This window comes from Cricetulus griseus, chromosome 6 (genome assembly GCF_003668045.3).
Source record: "Cricetulus griseus strain 17A/GY chromosome 6, alternate assembly CriGri-PICRH-1.0, whole genome shotgun sequence".
Lineage (NCBI taxonomy): Eukaryota > Metazoa > Chordata > Mammalia > Rodentia > Cricetidae > Cricetulus > Cricetulus griseus.
In genome coordinates, this window is record NC_048599.1 from 138181169 (window position 1) to 138204435 (window position 23267).

A 23267-nucleotide genomic window follows, 5' to 3' on the forward strand; every position below is an offset into this window, starting at 1 on the left:
TCTCTTCTCTGTCCAGAAGGATGGATGTGTAGAGTGGACAGAGGTGTTTCCAGCATGATGAGATGCAGTTTTAAGTCACTACTTAGAAGACAACCAAAGGAGATTTAAGTTTTTGCTCTTGTGACTATGACAATAGCAGTCAGTGCTTTCCCAGGGTTAGATGGAAAACTTATCAGAACTCCATTAATTAATGTTAAAACTCTGAACTTTTGAAGTTTTAATATAACAATAATACCATCAGAGATGTAAGAAAGCTAAATAGTAGCAGGAAGTGTACCAGATGGATTATGTATTGTTGTGCCTGGACTCTGAACCCCACAAAACCACCAAGAGACCAGATCCAATGCAAAAGCAAAGAGTCTTTTTAATTGACCAGTTAACTAGGGACCTCTGTTCATCACACACAGCAGGTGGAGTAGGAGGGACTCTGAACAGCAGTGGGGCAGGGCATATATTGGGGTAGAGCAAGAGGAGTGTCTGGGGGTTCCCTAGTTGCAAAGCAGCTGTCTCAAGATTTGTGCACCTCGGAGCTGGGAGAACCTGTCCTGAGTTGATTCCTCAGCTGCAGCACAGCAGAAAGGTTCCTGTACCTAGAGCCTTCCCAGGGCAGTTGCTACACCCTGCATCCCACTGTTATCACTAAAGCACATCCCAGGGTGTTTGGTGGTTGCTTCCTAGTGATTTAGGCAAGGCTGGGCAAGGTTAGAGACTCAGCACATGTTGCTGAGTCAGGAGTGTAAGTCTTGCTGGGTCTGTTCTGCAGCCTGTCATGGGTGAGGGCCTGGGCCCTTCAGTATCAATTAAAATGACAGAAATTTACCTCTACCGGGGTTACCCTAGGCTCCCACTGAAGGGATCTGCATTGGCCCAGGAACCATAAGACCCAGTTCTCAGCATAAAATTGATTTATTTGCCACTGAGGGAGAAATGACAGCAAATAAGAGACAGAGACAGGAGATAGAGAAAGAAGAAGAAGGGAAAAGGGGCAAAGGGGCAAGAAAGAGAGGCAAGAGATATTTGCCCCAGATGGACAAAGGACTGCCTCAGGATAGAGAGGAGACAGATGTGACCCATAGGCAAATTTCAGTTTATAAAGATAAAAGGTTAACCCCATGTTAGGATGAGGTGTTTAATTTAGTTGGACATGTTAATTAGTTGAGCCAAAGGGGCTTTTTGATTGCTGGACTAATGTAATGGAAGAAGGACTAACAAGTTCAGACCCTTCTCTGGTAAGATAAGAGCATGTAGAAATACATAGATTGATAGAAATTGGTTACTAATTAAGGCAGAGCTAGCCAATAAGAAGCCCTAGTGATCAACCAACAGTTTAATAACTAATATAGAGTCTCTGTGTGTTCATTTGGGGCTGAAGCAGTAAGAACTGGCAGGACAAGAAAACTCCAGTTGCATTGGTGGGCACAGAATGCAGTTAGTATTCCCACAGTGTGGAGGGGTAAGAGGGACATGAAATAGAGTAAGGGTTTATAACAGAGTTTGGAAAAGTTTAGAGTTTAAGAGCCACACAGAGGGCTTGTAGCAGACAGAAGGGAAAGCAGAGACATGTTTCAGGTATCACAGTTATTGTTGTATGCTAAAGTGCACTACTAATGTGATTTTTTTGGGTGGAGAAGGCATTTTCATCACCTGTGAAGGCTGGTGAGCCAAAGTCAAGAGACAGGGTGTCCTCATGTCTTCAAAAATGAAGAACAGAGATCTCTGCTAGGGAGGGTGTAAGTGTTACACCTCTGTAACACTTTTCCCCTCTGAGGGGAAAGGTATTCTGGCAGTTGAGAATCAAACAGTACCACAAAGTCACATTGCACAACAATCCTCACACAGAGATTTGTTGGGTGGGAAGCACCCAGGATGGTGGCCGCCTCTGCTTGGAAAAGAAGGAGTGGAGAACTGAGCCAAGGACAGAGATTATATAGGGGCATAGAGTCTTTGAGAGTAGAGATTTCCAAGTTGGGGATTGGTGGGATTCTGAGTACAGAGCTTGGGCCTTTAACTCTATTGGGTAGGAGCTGGGTCTAGTTGTTAGGGAAGTTAAAGTGTTTTCCAGGTGGAGCTTTCTGTTGGAGGTCCTCAGGAGAAAAGGGAGAAGGGGAAGGGAAGAAGAGAGAGGGAGAAGGTGTATTTGTCCTTGGGTTGTAGAGGTTTACCTCTGGATAAAGAGGAGACATACATGATCCCTAGGCATGGTGGCTTATAAAGGTAAAAGGGGAAACCCTATGTTAGGAGGAAGTATTTAATTTAAATTGGGCATGCTAACTATAGGGTGAAAGGGCCAGGGAAAGACCCTAACTTAACCCCAGGACCAGGGTTTGTAATTGCACCAACCCCCAAGCTTGCAACAGAGTCAGGTTTCGGAATCCTACCAATTCTTGAGAACAGAATCCCACCAATCCCTGAGGTTCCTGAGCTTGAAATGCCACCAATCCATGAGCACAAAGTGCCACCAATCCCTGAGCTTGCCCCAGAGTCAGTCCACCAAAAATCCACCAATCCCAAGATACTCTGGAAAGATCTGCTCCTCAAGAAATCATAATTCAGGTCTATACCCTGTTCAGTTTGCTGCTGCTTCTCACCTGAGGCAGCCACTCTCCTGGATTCTTCCTTCCCAATAAATACCACGAGTGAGGTTTGTTGTGTGGTGTGACATTTTTTTCTTTTTCTTTTTTTATTTTATTTTATTAGTTCAAATTAGGAACAAGCTTGCTTCAGATGTCAATCCTTTCTCCCTCTCCCTCCCCTCCCCCCAACATCTCACCTGCCCCTAGCCACCCCCCCTCCACTCCCCAGGCAGGGTGTCTTGCTGTGTCTGCTGTGTCTGCTGTGTCTGCTGTGCAGTGGCAGTGGAGGATCAAAGCAGTTTGTTGGCTTCCTGCCTGACTGAGAAAACTGAGCCTCAGAAAACTGCATGTGTTTCTGTGTGGGTATATGCACTGGTTCTTGGGGAGGTTGGTGTTATCAGCAGGAATTCTTGGAGTTATAATTACAGGAGGTTGTGAGCCACTCAATGTGGGTGTTGGGAATTGAACTCTTGTCCTATGAACAGCCGAGCCATCTCTCCACCTGGCTTGAAAATATTTTTTCTTTCCTGGATTTACTCTTTAATGTTTGAGAAATTCATACATGCATAGATAGGTTTTGATTAAATCTACCCTCCATCTCCCCTCCATCTCCTTCTCAATTCTTCCCCACACATTTCCTCATGATTTAGTGTGATTTTTAAAAAACCCAAGTATCCAGTTAATGCCAGCTGGGAGTGCTTGGGAGTGGGGTCATCTGCTGGAGCATGAGTGGTTTCTCAAGGGCTGCATTCCTGAAGAAAATGGTCTCTTCCCTCCTTAGCAGCTGGGAGTTACCAACAGCTCCTTAGACAGGAGAGGGACTTCATGAGCCCCTTCACCATCCATGTTGGGCTTTCAGCCAGTGGTTTTTAAAAAATAGATGTGTGCATACAGAGGCCAGGAGAGGGCATTGCTTGTCCTCTTTTATCACTCTTTACCTCTTCCATTCAGGTAGGGTCTCTCTGAGCCTGAGGCTCAGTTTTCTCAGCCAGGCAGGAAGCCAACAAACTGCTTTGATCCTCCACTGCCACTGCACAGCAGACACAGCAAGGGGGGCTCCTTGTTCAAAGTTTATCAAACAGTATATAAAATGGGCACATTTTATTAGATATAAAATGGGCTTTAAAAGAAGTTTTTAAGCTGGGTATTGGTGGCACTCAGAGGCAGAAGTGGGCAGATCTCTGAGTTCCAGGCCAATCTTGTCTACAGGCCGAGTCCCAGGACAGCCAGAGCAACAGAGAAAAACAAAACAAAACAAAACCCCAAAGTAAAACAAACAACAATAAAGTAAGAAAAAAGAAAAAATGCACATTCCTTTCTGTTTTATCTTTAAAAAATCTTGAAATTTTCCTTTTCAATACATCAGATGTTTTGTTCTTTTTAAAATTATTTATTTTTATGTATATGAACATTTTGCCTCCATGTATGTGTGTGACTTGTATGCTTGGTGCCTGAAGAGGTCAGAGACCATGTTAGATCCTTGAAACTGGAGTTACTAATTGTTGTGAGCTGCAATGTGGGCCCTGCTCTGGAAGAGCATTCAGTGCTCTTACCTGGTGAGCCATCTCTTCTGAACCAAAGAAATTGTTTTTAAAAAGTTAACAAGTAGCAAATGATGGGGGATGTCCTTCTGTATATATATATTTCTCTTATTGGTTGATGAGTAAAGCACAGTTTGGCCAATAGCCAATAGAGGCAAGAAGATAGGTGGGACTAAGAGAGGAGGAGAATTCTGGAAAAGGTCGGCTGCCAAAGGGATAACAGGGCATTTTCAGTAAGCCAAGACAATGTGGAAATACATGGATTTATAGAAATGGGTTCATAATTAGGACAGAACTAGCCAATAAGAAGCCCTAGACATTAGTTTGATAATTATTGTATCTTTGTGTGTTTCTTTGGGGCTGAAGCGGCAGTGTGACCTGGCAGAACAAGAGGAACAAGCAACTATTTCAAAATTGGGCAAATATTACTTTCAGTTAGATTTCCTTATAGCTAAACTACTAACTCCCAAAAGGGGGAGGAGACCGTCATGAGAGCAAAGAAAGTTCAAATGTCACTTTCTCTTTGTTTCTGAAATTTTTAGAAATCAGTTGTTCCTTTGTGAGGAATTGGAGACATGGAGAGAAAACGTAAAAAGATGACTCAGTGGCTAAAGGTGCTTGCAGCCAAACTCCATGACCTGAGTTCAGTCCCTGGAACTCACATTGTGGAAAGAGAACTAATGTTTGCAAGTTGTCCTCTGACCTCCACTAGTGCTCTGTGGCATGCACAGGTGCATACACACACAACTACATAAACATAAAATAAGAAACAAAGTGCCAGACCAAGTGATTTATAGGGGAAAGTAGCTGGCTTGGACAGGAGCCTTTATAGATGCGAACCTATGAAAACATACCATGTGAGTGTGGCTGTGCATGTCAGGGTCAGAGGACCATGGTGGTGTGGGTCCTTGCCTTTCACCTTGTTTATGACAGTGTTTCTTTTGTTGTTCCTCACTGTATGCCAGGCTAGCTGGTCTGTGAGCTTTGAGATATTCTCCCATCTCCTTGTCCCATCTCATCACAGGAGTGCTGGGATTCCAGATGCCTGGTGCTTACCTAGGCTCTGGGGGTCTGAACTGAGGTCCTTATGCTTGTGAGACTATGACAAAGGCTTTACCCACTGAGCTCTTTCTTCAGATCCACCTATGAGTCTCTTTAGATATGTGTCTTTTAGGTCTATTTTGACTTAATAATGAAAATACGTACCTTCTAGAGACAGGTAGGTGAAAGACTTAAAAATTAGCAAAGAAATATAGCCCAGAAACTGTCCAAGGCTACTACTATGACTTAGTGCCTGGAATTTACCAGCCACCAGCAATTACTCCCTTACAAGGCCATAAGATAACTGGGTATATAACCCAGTTATATAACCCAGATAACCAAGAATTCCCAGATAGCCATCCTCCCCTAGGGGCTCATGAAGGAAACAGATTGCCCCACTGGCCAATGTGTCAATAATTAACAATTAAGGGTCCCTGTGAAACAAAGAGATAGCTACCATTAGTTAGCACATCCTGAGGTCTGTAGGTTTTACAACTGGTGGGGTCAGGAGGCTATCTGATTCCCAGGCCTCCCCTCAAGACAAAGGGCCTCCTAGGAACCCATGACTCATGGGTTCAACGGACGGACGGAGAGTCGAGGCCCCTCCCTAAGCTTATGGTTTTTTCCTTTAAAAATGCCTGTGCCTGGGGGACGGGGCTGCTCTCTAGCCTGCATGCTGAGAGAGCCCGTTTTGTACAAACATCCACCTTTCATTAAAGCCTCTTGCTGTTTGCATCAAGTTTCTGCCTTCTCATGGTGATTGGGGTGGCTGCAGTCCTGGGAAAAGATTATGGAGGCCTGAGTTTCCTGGGGGGTCTTACAGTAGGTATTAGGAACATAGCTCAGTGATGGAGCACTTGTCTCAGCCCTGGCTTTAACCCCAGCATGAGAAAAAGTCACTAGAACAGACCCATTGCTGTCCCCGTGTATGTAAGCATACAGGGGTCCTGGGTGGGGGGCTGGTCCTAGCCTCCTCTGATAGAGCCAGCAATGACCCCAAGGCATTTATTTTGGTTCATTTTAGCTTACCACAGGTAGGGGTGCTCAGTGGCATGAGGACAGGGGGGCTCTCAGGGACCCAGGTCTCAAGGGAGCAGCAGGAGTCATGAGCTGGAAGGAAATAGCTTTCTTTCCCTCTGGCTGCTCAGTGGGGCTGGAGCTCCCTCAGAGAATGCTGCTGCCTGAGATAGGGCAGAGCCATGTCAGCAGTCTGGAGGATGACCTCTGAGTCTCAGGAGAGGCCTGGAGGGGAGTCAGGTCCGGGAAGGGGTGAGTAACTGGATCCTGTGATGCTGTTTTTCAGGGAGACCAAAATGCTGCTCACTTCACCTTGGAATCCTTCCCCTCATAGTGCTTGCCTTGGTCTTCTTTAGGTAAGAATCCAGGCTGGCTCATGAGACCCTGATGGGGACCCTGAGTCATGAGCATCCCCATAACCATGGCGGTGCTGAGGGAGCTCTTGACCACTCACACAGTGGCATGTCCAGCTTTTGCTCATCCTCATAGTGAAAAGCTTCTCTTCTAAGCCTCCTGATTCCACAAAAGGGGTTTTGGGGTTGTCCCTAGCAATGTGTTGGGCCTAGAGAAGGAGAGGAAGGCAGGCCTAGGGATTGGAGGCAGTTCTCTCTAGGTGCAGATGGTCTGTGACCCCTCACAGACCAAAGGCACTGCCATGTCTACTGGGGCTTCTGTAGACACAGCCAGGAAATACTCCCTGGTGTGGCCTTGTGGTGTTGGTAACTGCCATTGAGAAGGGGCTGTCTGCAACTGCTACAGGAGTCCAGATGCAGGCCTTGTCCCTAGGGTCCTTCTTCTTCTTCTAGTGGGGTAGGCATGCTTAGTCCTGTCATGTGGCCCTGCACCCCCACTGGGAACCTCTGTGCTCACTGTGCTGGATACAGTGGTGTATTCTGGAGGGAGGCACAGACAGCCAGACTCAGGTCTGTGTCCTGAACAGCTGCCCCTGTGCGTGTCCTTCCCACAGCTATGGGTTCGTGAGCCACAGAAGACAGAAACTGGGAGACTCAGAAGCTGTGACTAGGTGAGTGTGTGTGTGTGTGTGTGTGTGTGTGTGTGTGTGTGTGTTAGATGTATGTGTCATATGTGTATATGTGCACGTGTGGGGGGGCAGTTAATGGCTGGGTAAAATTTCTGCTGCATGCTGTCTTGTGGCCTCTGCCTGACCCTCAGCATGGTTGGGTCATGACCTACTCTAGGCTTCCCAAGCAGCCCCAGTTGCCCCTGCTGTCTTTAAAGGGAGTGTTTTTTTTGGGGGGGGGGTAACACTGCTGAGATTTCTGTCTTCAGCCTCATCCTACCGTTTGTACCTAGCAGCCAGCTCTAAGGTCAGTTTCTGTTCCTTACCAACCTGCCCAGCAGCCTGCTGAGTGTTAGGACTTTTGTCTTCCACCACCAGACACAGGTTGGAGGTCCCTCCCTCCATACTGTCCCCAGGTCCAGTCAATCTGCCTTTTGGGAAGGCATCCTTTGACTTTGGTCTGCTTTCCTGGGTCTCCTGTGGTCTTGCATCAGCTCTGCCTGTCTGTCTGTCTCATCTCTCCTTTCCTCACAGTAACTCATGGTCCTTCAGCAAGATGGTGGGAGGCTTTCTGAAACTGGATCCTGCCTGCTGACCCTCTCCAGCAGCCAGCAGCTCTGCATCCTGCACAAGCCATGCATGCCCTTCAGCGGGGCTGGCCTTGGTCTTTGTCTATGCTGTGCTTCCCACTAGACCACACTGCTCCCACCTACTTTTTGTTGCCACAGTTCCCTGTTGTGTCAGTTTTCCAGTGCTGCAAAGTGCTTTGTCCCACCCTCATTAGGGCTGGGAGGTAGTTGCACCTTGATGACTGTCTCTCCAGAAGTGCCTGGGGGTCACTATGCAGAGCTCGGTGGGTCTCCCTGGAGGTCTCACATTTCTGGTGGTTGAGGGTGGCCCTCAGCTAAAGTGCCTATCCCTGGTGCCAACTGGGCTTCCTCTCAGCCTGGCTGGATGGTCCTGGACAAGTGACCAATTAAAATATTAGTCCAGCCTCTCAGAATCCGGGTTTGACATCATCCAGGCACTGGTGCCTCAGTTTATCCCTTCAAGGACAGGGATAGACTCCACTTCTTGAGGGGTGGGAGCTTCTGTGTTCTAGAACTCATTTTTGTTCAGTTTCCACTCAGGAGCAGCTGGTGAATGTGGGACAGAATGTTGACTACAGTGTTTGACATTTGAATCTATGGTATGACACTATTTGATTCCATGTTGTTACCATAGTGCCTGGGGTAACCGTCATGTGCTGTTCTTTAACTGTAAAGACCCAGTGTACCCTCAGGCACCGATCCCCTTCCTCCAGGCTCTGTACCTGACCCTGAAACCGTCCTGGTTTAAACCTGTCTGCTGTGTTCTCCTTCTGCAGTGTGGCTGTCGGAAATCTTGAAGCCCGGAAAGTTGTAGCCCTGTCAAGGTATCCTGCCCTCATATGGTACTCTCCAGCCATGGGCTGAGGGGTGTGGATGGAGGGGTATGTGTGTGTGTGTAAGCATGGGAAGGTGGGAAGTCCCTTCCTGCACCAGAAGTGGAGAACATAGCCCTACACTTTGTGTTGACTACCTGCATGTCACTTGCTTTTAAAGAGCCAGGCTGGCTCATCTGGTACAGAGTTGAGTTTACAGCTCTGTACCCCATGCCCAGGGCAACACATGAGTTTACCATCCTCACCATGATAACAGTTCAGTGCAGTAAGCACATTCATGCAGTGGTGCAGACATCCATCTCCACAACATTCCATCTTGTATACTGTGTCCGTAAAACAACTACTTCCCATTGCCCAGCCCTGTTGCAGGTCCTGGCACTCACCTTGCCTTTCTGTGTTGTTCCTCAGGGTATGGCCATTCTGTAGTAGTTCCTCCTAGGGATGGGGTCCTGTAGCGTTTCCCTTATGTGACTGGTCAGACTCACTTATTAAGGTGTTATCAAGCCTCATCCCTATGTAGAATTTTCCTGTTTTTTATTAAATGTTCATTTACTGCTTTAAGGAAAGATTCATTTTTGTTTTATGAGTATGAGTATTTCACCTCCATGTGTGTTTGTGCACTGCATTCATGCCTCGGCCCAAAGAGGCCATGAAAGGACTTTGGGTCCCCTGGTTCTGGAGTTACAGACTGTTGTGGTCTCCAGGTGTGTGCTGGGAACTGAGTCCAGGTGTTCTGCAGGAGTGGTCAGTGAACTCACTGCTGAGCATCTTTCCAGCCCTGCTCTCTGCTTTACAAGCCATCATAGGATATGCAGGTTATGAGCAGAGATGGCTCCTGACCCTTGGGGATTGACCTTTTGAGAGAACTTTACACTGATGTTGGGGCTGGTCTCTGACCCAGACAGAGAGCCAGGACTCTGTATGCTGTCAGTCAGGAGAGCACTAAGGCAGGCTGCAGGCCCAGGTCAGCTGGTAGGCATCTACCAGGGACAAAAGTGTTCAGAATCATTTGGCTTGTGAGTTAAAGTAGTCCTTAGCTCTCCCAGCCTTAAGTGGAGGGAGGGTGTCATGATAGGGAAGTACTTCTGTGTATGTTTATCTTATTGATTGTTAAATAAAATACTGTGTGGCCAATGAAACGGCAAGTTAGGCAGGGCTATGAGTCAAAGAGGATTCTGGGAAATGTAGTAGATAAGTGATGATCCAGGCAGGAAGTGACATAGCAAGGAGACTCAGATTTAAAGAAGGAGAAACCGGAAGCATCTCTCTTTTCCCCTTCCTCCTCCAGCGGCAGGATGTGAGCTACCGGTAAGGAGGGACGCCAATAAGGTGTCCGATAACATAAGTCTTATAAAATATATAGGTTTATGATAGTTAAGACTGAGTATTTATATATTTCCCTTCTATGGTCTTTGATAGAGTTGAAGACAGATAGTTACGGTTATAGTTTTCTTCAGTTATTATAAAAGATAAGTTATCCTTTTATTTAGACAGAAAAGAGGAGATGATGGGCAATGTACTGTGTATGTTTATCTTATTGATTGTTATACAACTTTAAGGTATATGTATATGTCTCCTCTTGTTTAGGTATTGTGTTTATACAGATCTTTTACCTAAAATAGTCAGTACTTATAATTAGGTTAGTTAGGTTTTCTAGATTTACAGAGATGTATTTGAGATGGTTAGGTATTCTTCAAACCTTTCAAAGACCTACAGAAATATGGCATTTAAATGGTTTAGGGTTTATCTTGGCAATGAGATACAACTGCTCCTGGCACACCAATTACGTCAGAAAGGAGGATGGGAATCGAAGAAACCCGTTATGGAGTTTGCTTTCAACATGGCAAGGTTAGCCATTTGGGCAAGAAACTGCTCTTGCCTGGACTGTTTGTTGCTGTATAAACTGGACATACAGGACCCACAAGAAAGTGACTGCTGAACTTACAAAACAAGACAGTACTGAAGGGTTCCTATTGAAATGGAGAAGTGTGCCAGACACACTGTGGTCTATGGGCTGAAGATGGATGTCCCAACGTTACAGAGGAACTTTGGGTGACTGTCCAGGTAGCAGATGTCTCTGTCAATTCTAGAGTTTATATATTATCCTTCTGTGGTCTTTGATTAAGTTGAAGACAGATAGTTAAGGTTATAGTTTTCTTCAGTTATTATAAAAGATAAGTTATCCTTTTATTTTAGACAGAAAAGAGGAGATGATTTGGGAAGTACTTCTGTGTATGTTTCTTGTTAAATAAAATACCAATAAGGTGTCCGATAAGATAAGTTTTATATGTAGATTTATGATAATTGAGACTGAGCTAACAAATGAGAATCCTAGTCATTGGCCAAGCAGCTTTGAACCTAATACAAGTTTCTGTGTATTCATTTGGGCCTAACTCTGGCGGTCGGCTAGCATAAAGCGTACATGTGGCGGTGGGGCTCGGCGGCTTTTGGCAGAAAGATTTATCGTAACAGTGTCATGCTTTCCTGTCCCTACCTTATGTGAAGGTGTGAAGACTGTGATCTTCCTGCTTCAGCCAATTCTTGGCTCCCTGTGTCATGGATAGACACAGTGGCTTGGTTGCTACCACACGCTCTGGTCTGTTTGCCTAGTGCACAGCTGCCAGTGTCATGCATCCTAGGGACCTTCCTGTCACCTTGAGTGCCTGTGTTTTCTATTTGCAGGATGGTCTATGCCCAGCCGAAGGTGCTAACACCCAGGTGAGTAGATTTAGCCAGTGCATGTGTAGTGCAGGAGTCAAAAAGCTACTAAAGGACGATTTGCTTGCAGTGGGGAAAAGCTCAGGAGCACAGCTGAGGCCCTGGGTCAGTCTTGAGCCCTGGAAAAAACAGAACTCAGAAAAAAACAAAAGCTTGATTATGATTGTCATTGCCCTCATTCCACCAACCCTTTCAGATTTCTTTGTTTGATTCAGATCTGCAGCCCAGAAAATCTTGTTTCCCAACCCGGCTACACTCCTTGTTTCCTGTCTCTGTCATCAGGGTTTCAGAGATGTGGTGGGTGCAGTGTTTAAACTCAGCTGCTTTTAGAGCTTGGTGGAGTGGGGGGGGGCGGGGTCAGTGAGAGCTGATGCTGAGTGACTCAGGCCCCACTCGGGGAAGGTGGGCATCCCTGGAGGAAGCTGAGGGTGTGGAATCTGAGAGGGTTCCTGCAGGCCTGTTTGGTCACATGTTGCCTGTGGCTCTCTCCCCATGTAGTAGGAACGATGTTCTTGTCTTGACTCCTTGGCTGGCTCCTATCATCTGGGAAGGCACCTTCAACATCGACATTCTAAATGAGCAGTTCAGGCTTCAGAACACCACAGTTGGACTGACCGTGTTTGCTATCAAAAAGTAAGCAGAGGGTGCTGGACAGATGGCTCATGGGGAAAGCACTTTCTTTGGGGGCATGAGGACATGATTTGACCCCTAACACCCATGTGAAGCTGGGCATGGTGGCACACCTCTGCAATCCCAGCACTGTGGGTGGAGGAGAGAGACAAGTGGATCCAGGCAGCTTTCTGGACAGCTTAGCCAAACAGTGAGCTTCTCAGTCAGAGAAGGGACCCTGTCCAAAGAACAAAAAGGTGAACAACAGAAAATGACACCCAAAGTCAATTTCTGGCCTCCACAGAGACACACAGGCAAGTAAACATGAATATATACAATGGGCATGCACCCCCCTCCACATACACACAGACACAGACACAGACACAGACACAGACACAGACACACACACACACACACACACACACACACACACACACACACACACACACACACACACACACAATGATCAGGTGGACACCAGGCAGACCAAGCTCCATTCTTGTATGTAATATGCAGTTGGGGTGCTGCTGGTTCACTCTGACAACTTCCTCAGGTCTGATGGGCTCACAGGTGAGTGAACCCCATCTCTGTCTCCTTCTAGAACTCCAGGCAGCTGCCCCTCCCTCTGTGCTCTCAGCCAGGTGACATTTGTGTCTCTCGGCACACATTTCTGGTGGGTGTCCTCATCCCCAGGGCTAGCAGCAAGTGACAGATTGCAAGCAGAGCTGTGGCCACTGATGTGTGGACCGGTCTTTCTCTTTTGGGCCTCAACCAGCTCCCAAATCATGACAACAGAGACTTACTATTAGTTTTGAATGATTGACCTTAGCTTATGTCTTATTTTAATGTGTTTCTCTTCATCTATGTTTTGCCTTGGGGCTTTTCCCTTCCTTCCTTCCTTCCTTCCTTCCTTCCTTCCTTCCTTCCTTCTTTCCTTCCTTCCTTCCCATATGTCTTACTTTCTTGTTGCCTTGTGTCTGGCTCTGGCATGTCTCTTGCTTTCTCCCCCTTTTCATGTTCTCTCCTATTTATTCTCTCTGCCCACCAGCCCTACCTATCCCTCTTTTGCCTAGCTATTGTCCATTCAGGTTTTTATTGGACGAATCAGGTGCCTCATGCAGGCAAGCTGAAACAAATGTAAGACATCTTTACATGATTTAAAAAATGCAGCATAGACCAAGGTAATACATCTTTGCAAAGATAAAATGCTATTCCACAACAGAATTGTCCTCAGATACAGTACAGTGTGATCAACAAGGGTTGGGTCATTCCTTTAACTTTAGCCCTTGGGGTGGTGAATAGCAGACCTGTGAAACCCTGAGACTCTGGGTCGGTTTGACTTTAGGCCACATTTCAGTGTGTAAGGCTGTGGGGACTGAGAGAAGCCACTGTGCGGCCTGCATATGAGGAGTGAGGGCCTTTGTCCTTCTCTGCAGTGCTGGGTGAGATCCAAGGGAAGCTCTGAGGCTTTTGTATCAATCTGACTTGAGAGAGCTTTGGGGCTCAGCTGGGGGGATCTTGGGCACCTTGAGAATGCCGGCAGCTCCTAGGGACAAAGGACTTCACAGAAACAAGATACAAACACTACATCTTCTGGGTCTGTTGGGTACATGAGCAAAGTCCTGCCAGATGTGGGAAGGTGATTGGTGGGAAGAAGCCTCTGAGGGAACCAGCTGGGACCCCATGGTCACCTTTGCACAGGGAACACAGACACTTACCTGTTTCTGGCATTGAAGAGCAGAGGCTTGGCACCCTGGCCAGGTGATGGGGATCCCTGTTTTCAAGGTGGGAGCAGGCGGCAGTCATCCAGGGAGGATCAGTTATCTGAAGCAGGTGAAAACTTCTTGGGCTGGGAGATGACATAGGACCTGGTTTGGAAGCTGTGGTGGTTTGAAAGAAAATGGCCCCCAAAGTGAGTGGCACTATTAGCAGGTGTGGCTTCGTTGGAGTGGGCATGGCCTTGTTGGAGGAAGTGTGTCACTGTTGAGGCAGGTTTTGAAGTTTCCTATGTTCAGGATAATGCCCAGTGTCTCAGTTGACTTCCTGTTGTCTGCAAGATATAGGACTCTCAGCTCCAGTACCTTTCTGCCTAATATGTTCCCCAGCATGAAGATAATGGACTGAACCTCTGAAACTCTAAGCTGTCACCTCACTTAAATATTTACCTTTATAAGCGTTGCTGTGGTCCAAAGAGGAAAACCACAGAAACATCTGATCCGAGTAAGTGGGAGCTCACAGATTCTGGACTGACAGCTGGAGAACCTGCATAAGGCTGAAATAGCCCTCTGAATGTGGGTGACAGTTGGGGGCCTTGGGTAGTTTGTGGGGCCATTGCAGTATTTATCCCTTGTGCATGAACTGGCTTTTTGGAGCCCATTCCTTATGGAGGGATACCTTGCTCAGTCTAGATACAGGGGGTAGTGTTTGGTTCTGCCTAAGTGATGAAACAGACTTTGTTGATCCCCCATGGGAGGCCTCAGCCTCTCTGAGGATTGGATTGGTGTAGAGTGGGGAGAAAATGCAGGAACTGGGGTCAGGAAGAAGAGAGAACTGGGAGAGGTATGTAAAATAAGATTGTTAAAAAAAAAAAAAAGAGTTGCTGTGGTCATTGTGTGTAGGGAGACACTGTAGCCCCACCTCCTAGGAGCTAGGTACTGGTGTGCTTGAGTAGGCCTGTCAGGGCATGGTCAGGGGAGGTTCAGGATGATTTGTGGGGAGTTCTTAAGGGGGCGGCAGACATCTGGGAGTCCCTCTCTCTGTCCTCCCTAGCCTGCTGCCTCTGGGCATGCTCTGGCTTATGTTTGGCCGGTGTTTATCTGAATAAAGATATCTTAACCTCAGGGACTCTGGATCGTCTTCGCTCACGCTATAATTGTGTGTCTTTGCAGCTATAAAAACCCTAATTAAGGCAGAAGTTGGTGCCAGGGATTGGTGTATCCCTGTGATAGGTCTGAAAATGTTTTGGTTTGGATTGATATGGACTTTGGGGCTTTGGGTTAGGAGAACAGTGGAATGATTTAAGTGCTGCTTACTGAGCAATAGTGTTAGCAGCCCTGAAGACAGTGGTGCTGTATGTGACTAGATGAACTGTTGGGGCAGAGGAGATGAATACAGCATGTTGCCTGGAGGCGGGTCTTGTGATTTTGTAGGAGATTACAGTTAGAAGATTGCCTTGAGCCACAGGAGGGACTTTGGACTTTGAAAGAAGTTTGGTACTGTGATAGACTGGGTGGATTTTTGAAGTTGAACCAAATGCATTTTTGTATTATGATATGGCTACAAGAATTTTTGGGTTGGGGAGTGGATCATGGTAGTTTGAAAGAAATGGCTCCCAAAGTGAGTGGCACTATGAACAGTTTGTTAGAGTGAGACATGGCCTTGTTGGAGGAAATGTGTCACTGTGGGGGCGGGCTTTGAGGGTTCCTATGCTCAGGATACCACCCAGTGTCTCAGTTGACTTCCTGTTGCCTGCAAGATGTAGGACTCTCAGCTGTAGCACCATATCTGCCTGCACGCTGCCATCTCCCCACCGTGATGACAACGGACTGAACCTCTGAAACTGCAAGCTGCCACTCCAATTAAACGCCTTCCTGTATAAGTGTTGCTGTGGTCATGATGTCTCTTCACAACAATTAAAACACTAAGGTGGAAGTCTTTTGCCCTTGGACCAGAGGGTTTGACTCAGGCTTGACCTTCTTTCTAGGGTGCCTGTTTCCTTTTCCCTGCCTACTCTGAGTCTGACAAGTGCTCTGGTGGAGAGCATGGAGAAAGACTCTTAGGCACATGAGAGAGTTACTGAGTAGTTGTTCACAGGCACCTTCAAGCCTCTGAGGAGGGAGGTCTGGGATACAGAAAGAAAGCCCTTCCTTTCTTGAGAAAGGGTCCTGGAGAGTGACACCAAGGAGGGATGCAGGTACCAGGTCCTTAAAAATCCATCTAGTTCCTCCTCTGCTCAGGCCAATCCCAGGGTGTGGCGTGTAGACTGTCTTAGGATGGAGCTGTTATTTTTTGGGAGGGTGACAGCTGAGGGGACTGCCAAGACAAGAGATATCTGCAAAGCATCTGCCTGGATCCCCAGGTCTAGAGTCATCTCTGCTACCTGGCTGGAAGCTTCTAGGGCTCTATCTCAACATTCCTTGCTAAGATGTGGTGCTGATGTTGCATCCTTCTGTAGTACCTTCTGCAGCAAAGGAGGGTGAGGTGAGGTACAGCCTGCAGACTGGTCAGGACAGCTGTAAAGTGGATATACTGTTGCTTCAAGCCTCTGGGTAGCCATGGTTTCTCCAGGTTAGTTTCTGCCCTCATTAGTCTTGACCTAGCTGTCCATACCACTTTGCCCTCCCTCACAGGTACGTGGTGTTCCTGAAGCTGTTCCTGGAGTCAGCAGAGCAGCGCTTCATGGTGGGACACAAGGTCACCTACTATGTCTTCACTGACCGTCCAGCCGATGTGCCGCAGGTGCCGCTGGGAGCAGGCCGGAAGCTGGTGGTGCTGACTGTGCGCAACTACACCCGGTGGCAGGATGTGTCCATGCACAGGATGGAGATGATCAGCCGCTTCTCAGAGCAGCGCTTTCTGCATGAGGTGGATTACCTGGTGTGTGCAGATGTGGACATGAAGTTCAGTGACCACGTGGGTGTGGAGATTCTCTCAGCACTCTTCGGCACCCTGCATCCTGGCTTCTACAGTAGCAGCCGAGAGGCCTTTACCTATGAGCGCCGGCTGAAGTCCCAGGCCTATATCCCCCGGGATGAGGGTGACTTTTATTATGCAGGTGGCTTCTTTGGGGGGTCAGTGGTGGAGGTGCACCGTCTCACCAAGGCCTGTCATCAGGCTATGGTAGAGGACAAGGCCAATGGCATTGAGGCCGTGTGGCATGATGAGAGCCATCTGAACAAGTACCTTCTATACCACAAGCCAACAAAGGTGCTGTCCCCAGAGTATGTGTGGGACCAGAAGCTGCTGGGCTGGCCCTCCATCATGAAGAAGTTGAGATATGTGGCTGTACCCAAGAACCATCAGGCAATCAGGAATTGATAGATACGTTTCTGTTGGAGAGCACAGGTAGTCAAGGCTGTGTAAATTGGAAGGATTTGAGAGACGTTTCCGAAGTGTCACCCTCTCCCCCACCTCAGATGCCAGCAGACCCAGTACCACCTGTCTTACCACATACTGAGCCCTTGGACTGGCAACCACCTTCAGCTCCCACTGTGTCCTTATGCTCCTTCTACTCAGTCAGATGGTAGCAGGAGCCTCCAGAACATGGGAGAAACTATGTTGTGCAGCTACCTGAGGGCCAGGGCATCCTCACTCTGGTTGTCTCTTCCTCTGCTGGAGGCTTGACAGATGGCCAGTGCCCTTAGGGCTGGGCAGGAGGGCAGGGAGGATCACATCCTGCAGGCCTCAGAGGTGCTTAGCTCCTGTTCAGCCCAGCTGGCAGATTGGCATCCTGTGACCATGGCCTCTGCTCACTTCTGGTTCATTTGGGAATAGTTAGTTATCCATCCTGGAATAAATGTATTTCTGGATGATATGGGAAGTTTAGATTTTTTTCTTTTCTTTTTTTGAGGTACTTGTGATTGAAACCAGGGTCTCATGTATGTTTGTCAGACATGCTGCCACTAGAGATAAATGACTAAACTTGCTGCATTGTTTTTATACTCCAGTTTTCATTTGAAATTTCAAATATAAAGAGACTGCTACTTTTTTTTCAATGTTGGGATCACATCAGTTCCCAGTCTCAAATTTTATATTTTTTTTGGGTGGTGGTGCTGGTGGCTATTGCTGCTTTTCTTTTTTCTCTCTCTCTTTTGTAATTTTAATTGAAGCACTGCTAATCACTTAAGTCTTTTTAAAAGCACCAAAATTTAATATCTAAGTCAATTTGGGGGTGGGGGGAGAAACACTATTAGGAACTTCTCTTCAGAACAAACAATGATGTTCATTCCTCTGCATGTCCAAATTAAAGTCTACTGAAACCAAAACTAAAACCCAAACCCCACACAGAGAAGAAAAGATACTAAAATCACATTCTAGGGGGTCAGTGCATTCTGCAGTCTGGGCTGGGCTGTGTCTAATTGTCCTTCGGCTGACTTTCTAAAATTAACACCATAGCTCATCAAAATATACATTTTTCCCATTGGCTTTTTTAAATTAAAAATAATAATTAAAATAAAAACACTTGAAGGAATTCATGACCAGTTGCCTGACTCAGTTGATGGCATATAGGGCATATGGAAGTCAGGGAAACGGCTTGCAACACATCTTTAAGGCTTAGCTTTCTTCCAGACATTGTAAAATACCCACAATTCCAAGTTTGAAGGGACACAGACAATCTCTTTTGAGAATTCCACAGGACAATACAGGCGCCCCAGCTGTTCTTCATAGAGCAACAGGGCTTCAGTCAAATTGGCACAGTTCCCCTGTGTGAAGTATTTCCCATCTTGTTTCAGAATTTTCATTGACAGGTCGAGAATTAGTCTGAGAAACTCCCATGTGGAATCTTCTTCTGGAGATGTAGAAATTGGGACAGCTGTCAAATCATTAATCACATAATCAAACTCTCTCCCTTCTTTGGCGTACCTCTTTGGTACTGGAATACAGTTTTCTATGAGAACCTGATAGCAGTCTCCTTTAAGATTGTCTAAGACATCTCCGCATGTTCTTCGCATGTATTTCTTACATCCATCAGTTACCATTTGGTCAATCTCTACCATGGTGACCATCTTTGGTTTCAGTTTGACGATTTCACATAATATGCCCCCATCTCCACCTCCCAGAATCAGTACATCTTTGCCAGTGTAATCTTCTTTACCACTGTCCTGACTCAGTTCTTTCATTTTTTTCTTCGATTTTGCTCAAAAGACTGTCAGTTTCTTGTTTGCCTTGTACGTCGCTGTCGTAACTCTGAAGGTCCAGCAACACCAATCCATGGGGATAAATCCTCAAATTGGCAAAGCTGCCATTTTTGTTCCTGTAGGTTCCTAAATAGCCATGGTCCTGCCAGGTGTGCACTGACTCTGCCATCGCCTGCTCCTGAAAAATGGACTGAAGGCCTTTCAGAATGGCCTCACCATCAGCTTTGGCGCCGAGAGTGAAGTCGAGCGTGCTGTGTCTTGCTGCTGCCATGGTGTGGCGAGGCCCTGTGCCATGCCTGGGGAGGCGACCGCGGGAGACTGAGGGACCGCGGGGCGTCCCAGGCTGCGGGCCGGCGGGGAGTGCGCTGCGCCGGGGGAGGTCAGGAGTAGGAGGTGGGCGGGGCCGCGGGGAGCGACCCCGGGCGCAGGGGCGGGGCCGACCCGCCTCCTAGAGGAGGAAGCTGGGACGCCTCCAGCCAGAACTTGGAGCACTGGGTGTGAGGCCCTGCTTTTCTTTTTATTGAGGTAGAATCTCTAGTAGCTCCAGCTGTTTTCAGCCTCATTGTGTGGCCTTGATCTCCTGATCCATCTTCCTCTACCTCCAGCGGACTGGGAGTATAAGCATGCCACCAACTACCTTTGATGTTCTTAATTTTCTTTCTTTTTTTTTTATTTAAAGAGATTTAGTTTTCATTTACATACCAACCCCAGCTTCCCCTCCCTGCCTTTCTTCAGCTCCCCTCATCCACCCCTTCCCACTCCCAATCCACTCCTCAGGGCTGGGGTAAGTCCTTCCCAGGGAGTCAAGAAACTATGGCATACCAAGTTGAGGCCGGATGAAGCTGCTCCCATCTGTATCAAGGCTGAGCAAGGTATCCCAGCATAAGGAATGGGTTCTAAAAAGCCAGTTCATGTACCTAGGATAGGTCCTGTTCTCACTGCCTGGGGTCCCCCAACAGATCAGGTCAATTAACTGTCACCCACATTCATAGGGGCTGGTTCCGTCCATGCAGGTTCCCCAGTTCTCCGACCATAGTCCTTAAGCTCCCACTAGCTTGGTTCAGCTTTCTCTGTGGTTTTCCCAATCGTGGTCTTGACCACCTTGTTCATGTGATGCCTCCTCCCTCTCCTCAACTGACCTCCAGGAGCTCAGCCCAGGGCTTGGCTGTGGGTCACTGCATCTGCTCCCATCAGTTACTGGATGTAGGTTCTATGATGACAATTAGGATAGTCACTAATCTGATTATAGGGAAGGCTCATTCAGACACCCTCTACACTATTGCTAGGAGTCTCAGCTGGCTGGGTCATCCTTGTGGATTCCTGAGAATTTCTCTAGCACCAGGTTTCTCCCTAACTCCAAAATGGCTCCCTCCATCAAGATATCTCTTTCATTGCTCTCTCCCTCTGCCCTTCCAGTAACTTGTTCTTTTTGGTCCTCCATGTTCTTAATTATCTTAAAACCCCATTGATCTTGTTCCAAATGGTTTCTGGGCTTTGAAGTTCTCTTCGTCCATGGTTGGTTTTCCATTTCTCATATTGTGAGAATTTTTTTTCCTGTGACAGGATCTCTATATATCCCTGGTTGTCCTGGTATTAGCTGTTAGAACAGGATGTCCTGGAACTCAAAGAGATCCACCCACCTCTGCCTGTCACAACACCTGGATAGAATTTTTTTTCTCTATAAAGTTGGATAAACCACCAAATGGCCAATATTCCATAAACCTCCCACATTTTGACACTCTTCCTATGTGCTGTCTGACAAGTCCTGGACACTCCTAAGACTTGACTTCCTATCCCAGCCTTCCCTCTCAGCAATTATGAATTAGCCAATCATATAAATTCTGAGGCCTGGCTCCCACCAATGGGATAAGCCCGAGTCATGACCTATGTTACCACAAAAAAAGAGTGAACTTCCTGCCTGGTGTGCTTGCTCACTCTGTGTGCTGGAGCGCTCTGCTTTGATAGGTTGATTTGAATTCTTTGTGTGTTTGTGAGACACTGAGAATGTTCTCCAACAGCACACAAAGTAGAGCATGGTGTCTTACCTTCCCTTCTGTGGTTGGAAAATTTCCTGAATTCTGTCCACTTCCTAAAGGGTCTCCAAAATGATAAGATACAGGGTGTAGACAGCATACCTTGAGGCCAGGAGAGTCATTTAACCTCAGAGATTGTGGTAGGTAAGAAAGGGAGATGGGGATTTCAGTCAACCCAGAAAATCAAGGAAGCCAATTTTATGGCAGGGAGGTCATACTCTGTGGGGAAGTGAGGAAGGCGTCTAGAGGCCATGGGGGAGTCGTGAAGGAAAGTCACTTTAGGCGTTATCTCTTGATGTTGGGAGATTTGCCTTTTGATGTCTGGTCTCTAATTTCTGTGTGTCTGTCGTTTTCCTGACCCAGGACACCTAAGCACCAGCTGTTTCCTCCCCTTGTAGCATTAGGGAGCCCCTGGGAGGGGTTGGGAGAGGATTGGAGGATTGGGGAGAGAACATGAGCTGTGGGAGAGCAGGTGGTGCCCAGGGAGCCTGTCTCATGTAGTCCTAGTGCAGCACCTGCTAGTACCTGTAGTCTGCAGGAAAAAGTGGCCTGCCAGTATCTGTAGACTGCAGGAACCATGGCCTGTCACTATTTGTAGACTGCAGGAAAACGTGACCTGCCAGTATCTGTAGATTGCAGGAGCCATGGCCTGCCAGTATCTGTAGACTGCAGGAAATGTGCCCTGGCTCAGATCTAAAGCTTCACGAGTAAGAAATTCTGAAGCTCTCAGCGTGCTTTTCTATCGATGTTGGCATATTGTTCATACAAGAACAACCCAGGGGGATGTTTCTCTCTAATTAAAAATGAATCCAGCCTTACTCATGGGAGAGACTTGTGGTCAGCCCTGGCAGGAAACTAGAGCCTGGTGACTAATCCCCCTCCAGCCCCGAGGTTCCTGTTGGCAACCAAGCTGTGGAGGCTTTGGGGACACACAGTAGCCCAATCTTTCAGTTTCTATAGCCAGTGTCCTCGGTCATGATGGTCACTTTGCTCAGCCCTGAGGGCCATGCTGGATGAGTGTTCTCCGGTTTCCTGGTAGATGTTTTTATGCTGTTTTTTTGTAAAGTGATGAGCAGTTAGTCTGTGTGCCACTCGGATGCCAGTGCTCAAAATGGTTTTGAACTTGTGTCTCTATCTGGAGCCTTCTTTTCTTGGGGCATTTCTCATGGGCTGTTTGGGATTTCACAGAAGGAAGGTGAAACTCTCAGGGCCATTTGTTGTTGTCCTGCTGTATGGTTTCTGGAACAAGACAGTGGAATGGACAAGGGATCTTGGGTAGGTCTCTGCTCATGGTGTCTGTGGGCACTGGGTAGGTGCTCAGCCTCTGTTCTTTACTGGTGGGTCCAGGCAGGAGCTTCACCCAAGGGCAGGGCTGCCAATCTTGGCTGTCATGTCTTGGATCTTACTTTTTTGCTGGGTTTTCTTGTTTTACTATGAGACCCCCTGAGCCCAGGATATTGTTCTGGGCTCTGCTTTGCCTTTACACAAAATCTGACTCCATGGTACCATGTGCTGTGGGCCAACTCTGGTCCTATCCCATCAGGATGCCTGTGTCTATCCTCTCAGGCTCTGAAGATCCCTGTCCCTGTTAGGTTCCTGTCCTTCAACCCTCCCATCCACTGTTCTGGATCCTTTCCTTTGTCCCCAGTTCAGGACAAGACACTTCCTCATGCTCCAGCATTCATTGATGACTTCCCTCTGCCACCACCTACAAACAGCTCACCAATCCTGCCAGCTTGGCCCACCCTAGCTCCACTCTTCCAGCATGTTCTGTCAGTGTCATGTTTCCCTGGATGGTTGACTGTAGCTTCCTGGCTGTACTGTGTTTTCCCTGGCCCCACAGGACATCCTTTCCCCAGTGGCCAGAGTTATTCCTTGAGTTGCTCCTCTGCTGTATCCCTAAAAACCGTCACAGCCTCTGGGGGCTTCTCCGTGTCCTCTTCAACACCTCTCTGTCTTCATTTCCACTCAGGGTTGGGATATCTGGTGCCAGAAGCTTAGAGTTGGGTTCTTCAAGACAACGGGTAAAGTAAGGTACAGATCTGAATATTAAGATGGAGACAGTCCACTGCTCCTTCCTGTTGGGAGCTTCCTGGTGCCTTCCTCTTTCCTGTTTCTGCAAACTCCATACAAGCTCCCAGATCCATTTGAGAAGAACCAACATGTCTCCACAGGGATGCCATCAGTGGGGGCATGCTTTGGATTTCTTGTCAACTATACCATCCTGTTCCTGAGATTCCTCCTGGGTTTTTGTTGTGTCCTGCCTCCTTTCTTCAGGCTATGCTAATAGGTCCACATCAGAGGTGAGAGAGAAAAACAAACCCCAAACTAATAAACAAACAACCTTAAAATGCTGGATCTAGGAGCACACACCTGAAATCACAGCACCTGGCAGGTGGGAGGCAGGAGGATCAGTAGCTCAAGGTCACCCTCA

The 23267-nt window shown here is 47.4% G+C and overlaps 1 protein-coding gene and 1 pseudogene across 1 annotated transcript; one reads left to right on the top strand and one right to left on the bottom strand.

Moving 5' to 3' along the window:
• The first annotated feature begins 9870 nt into the window (after positions 1–9870).
• On the top strand, positions 9871–17601 carry LOC100754666 (histo-blood group ABO system transferase 1). Its single transcript, XM_035446988.1, has 4 exons — positions 9871–9924; positions 11299–11334; positions 11833–11967; positions 16293–17601. Exons 2-4 carry the CDS (start codon positions 11300–11302, stop codon positions 16978–16980), a joined length of 858 nt encoding a protein of 285 aa, XP_035302879.1. The 5' UTR covers positions 9871–9924; position 11299; the 3' UTR covers positions 16981–17601.
• A 608-nt stretch (positions 17602–18209) lies between these two features.
• On the bottom strand, positions 18210–19071 carry LOC100754960 (annotated as a pseudogene).
• Positions 19072–23267: the final 4196 nt, after the last annotated feature.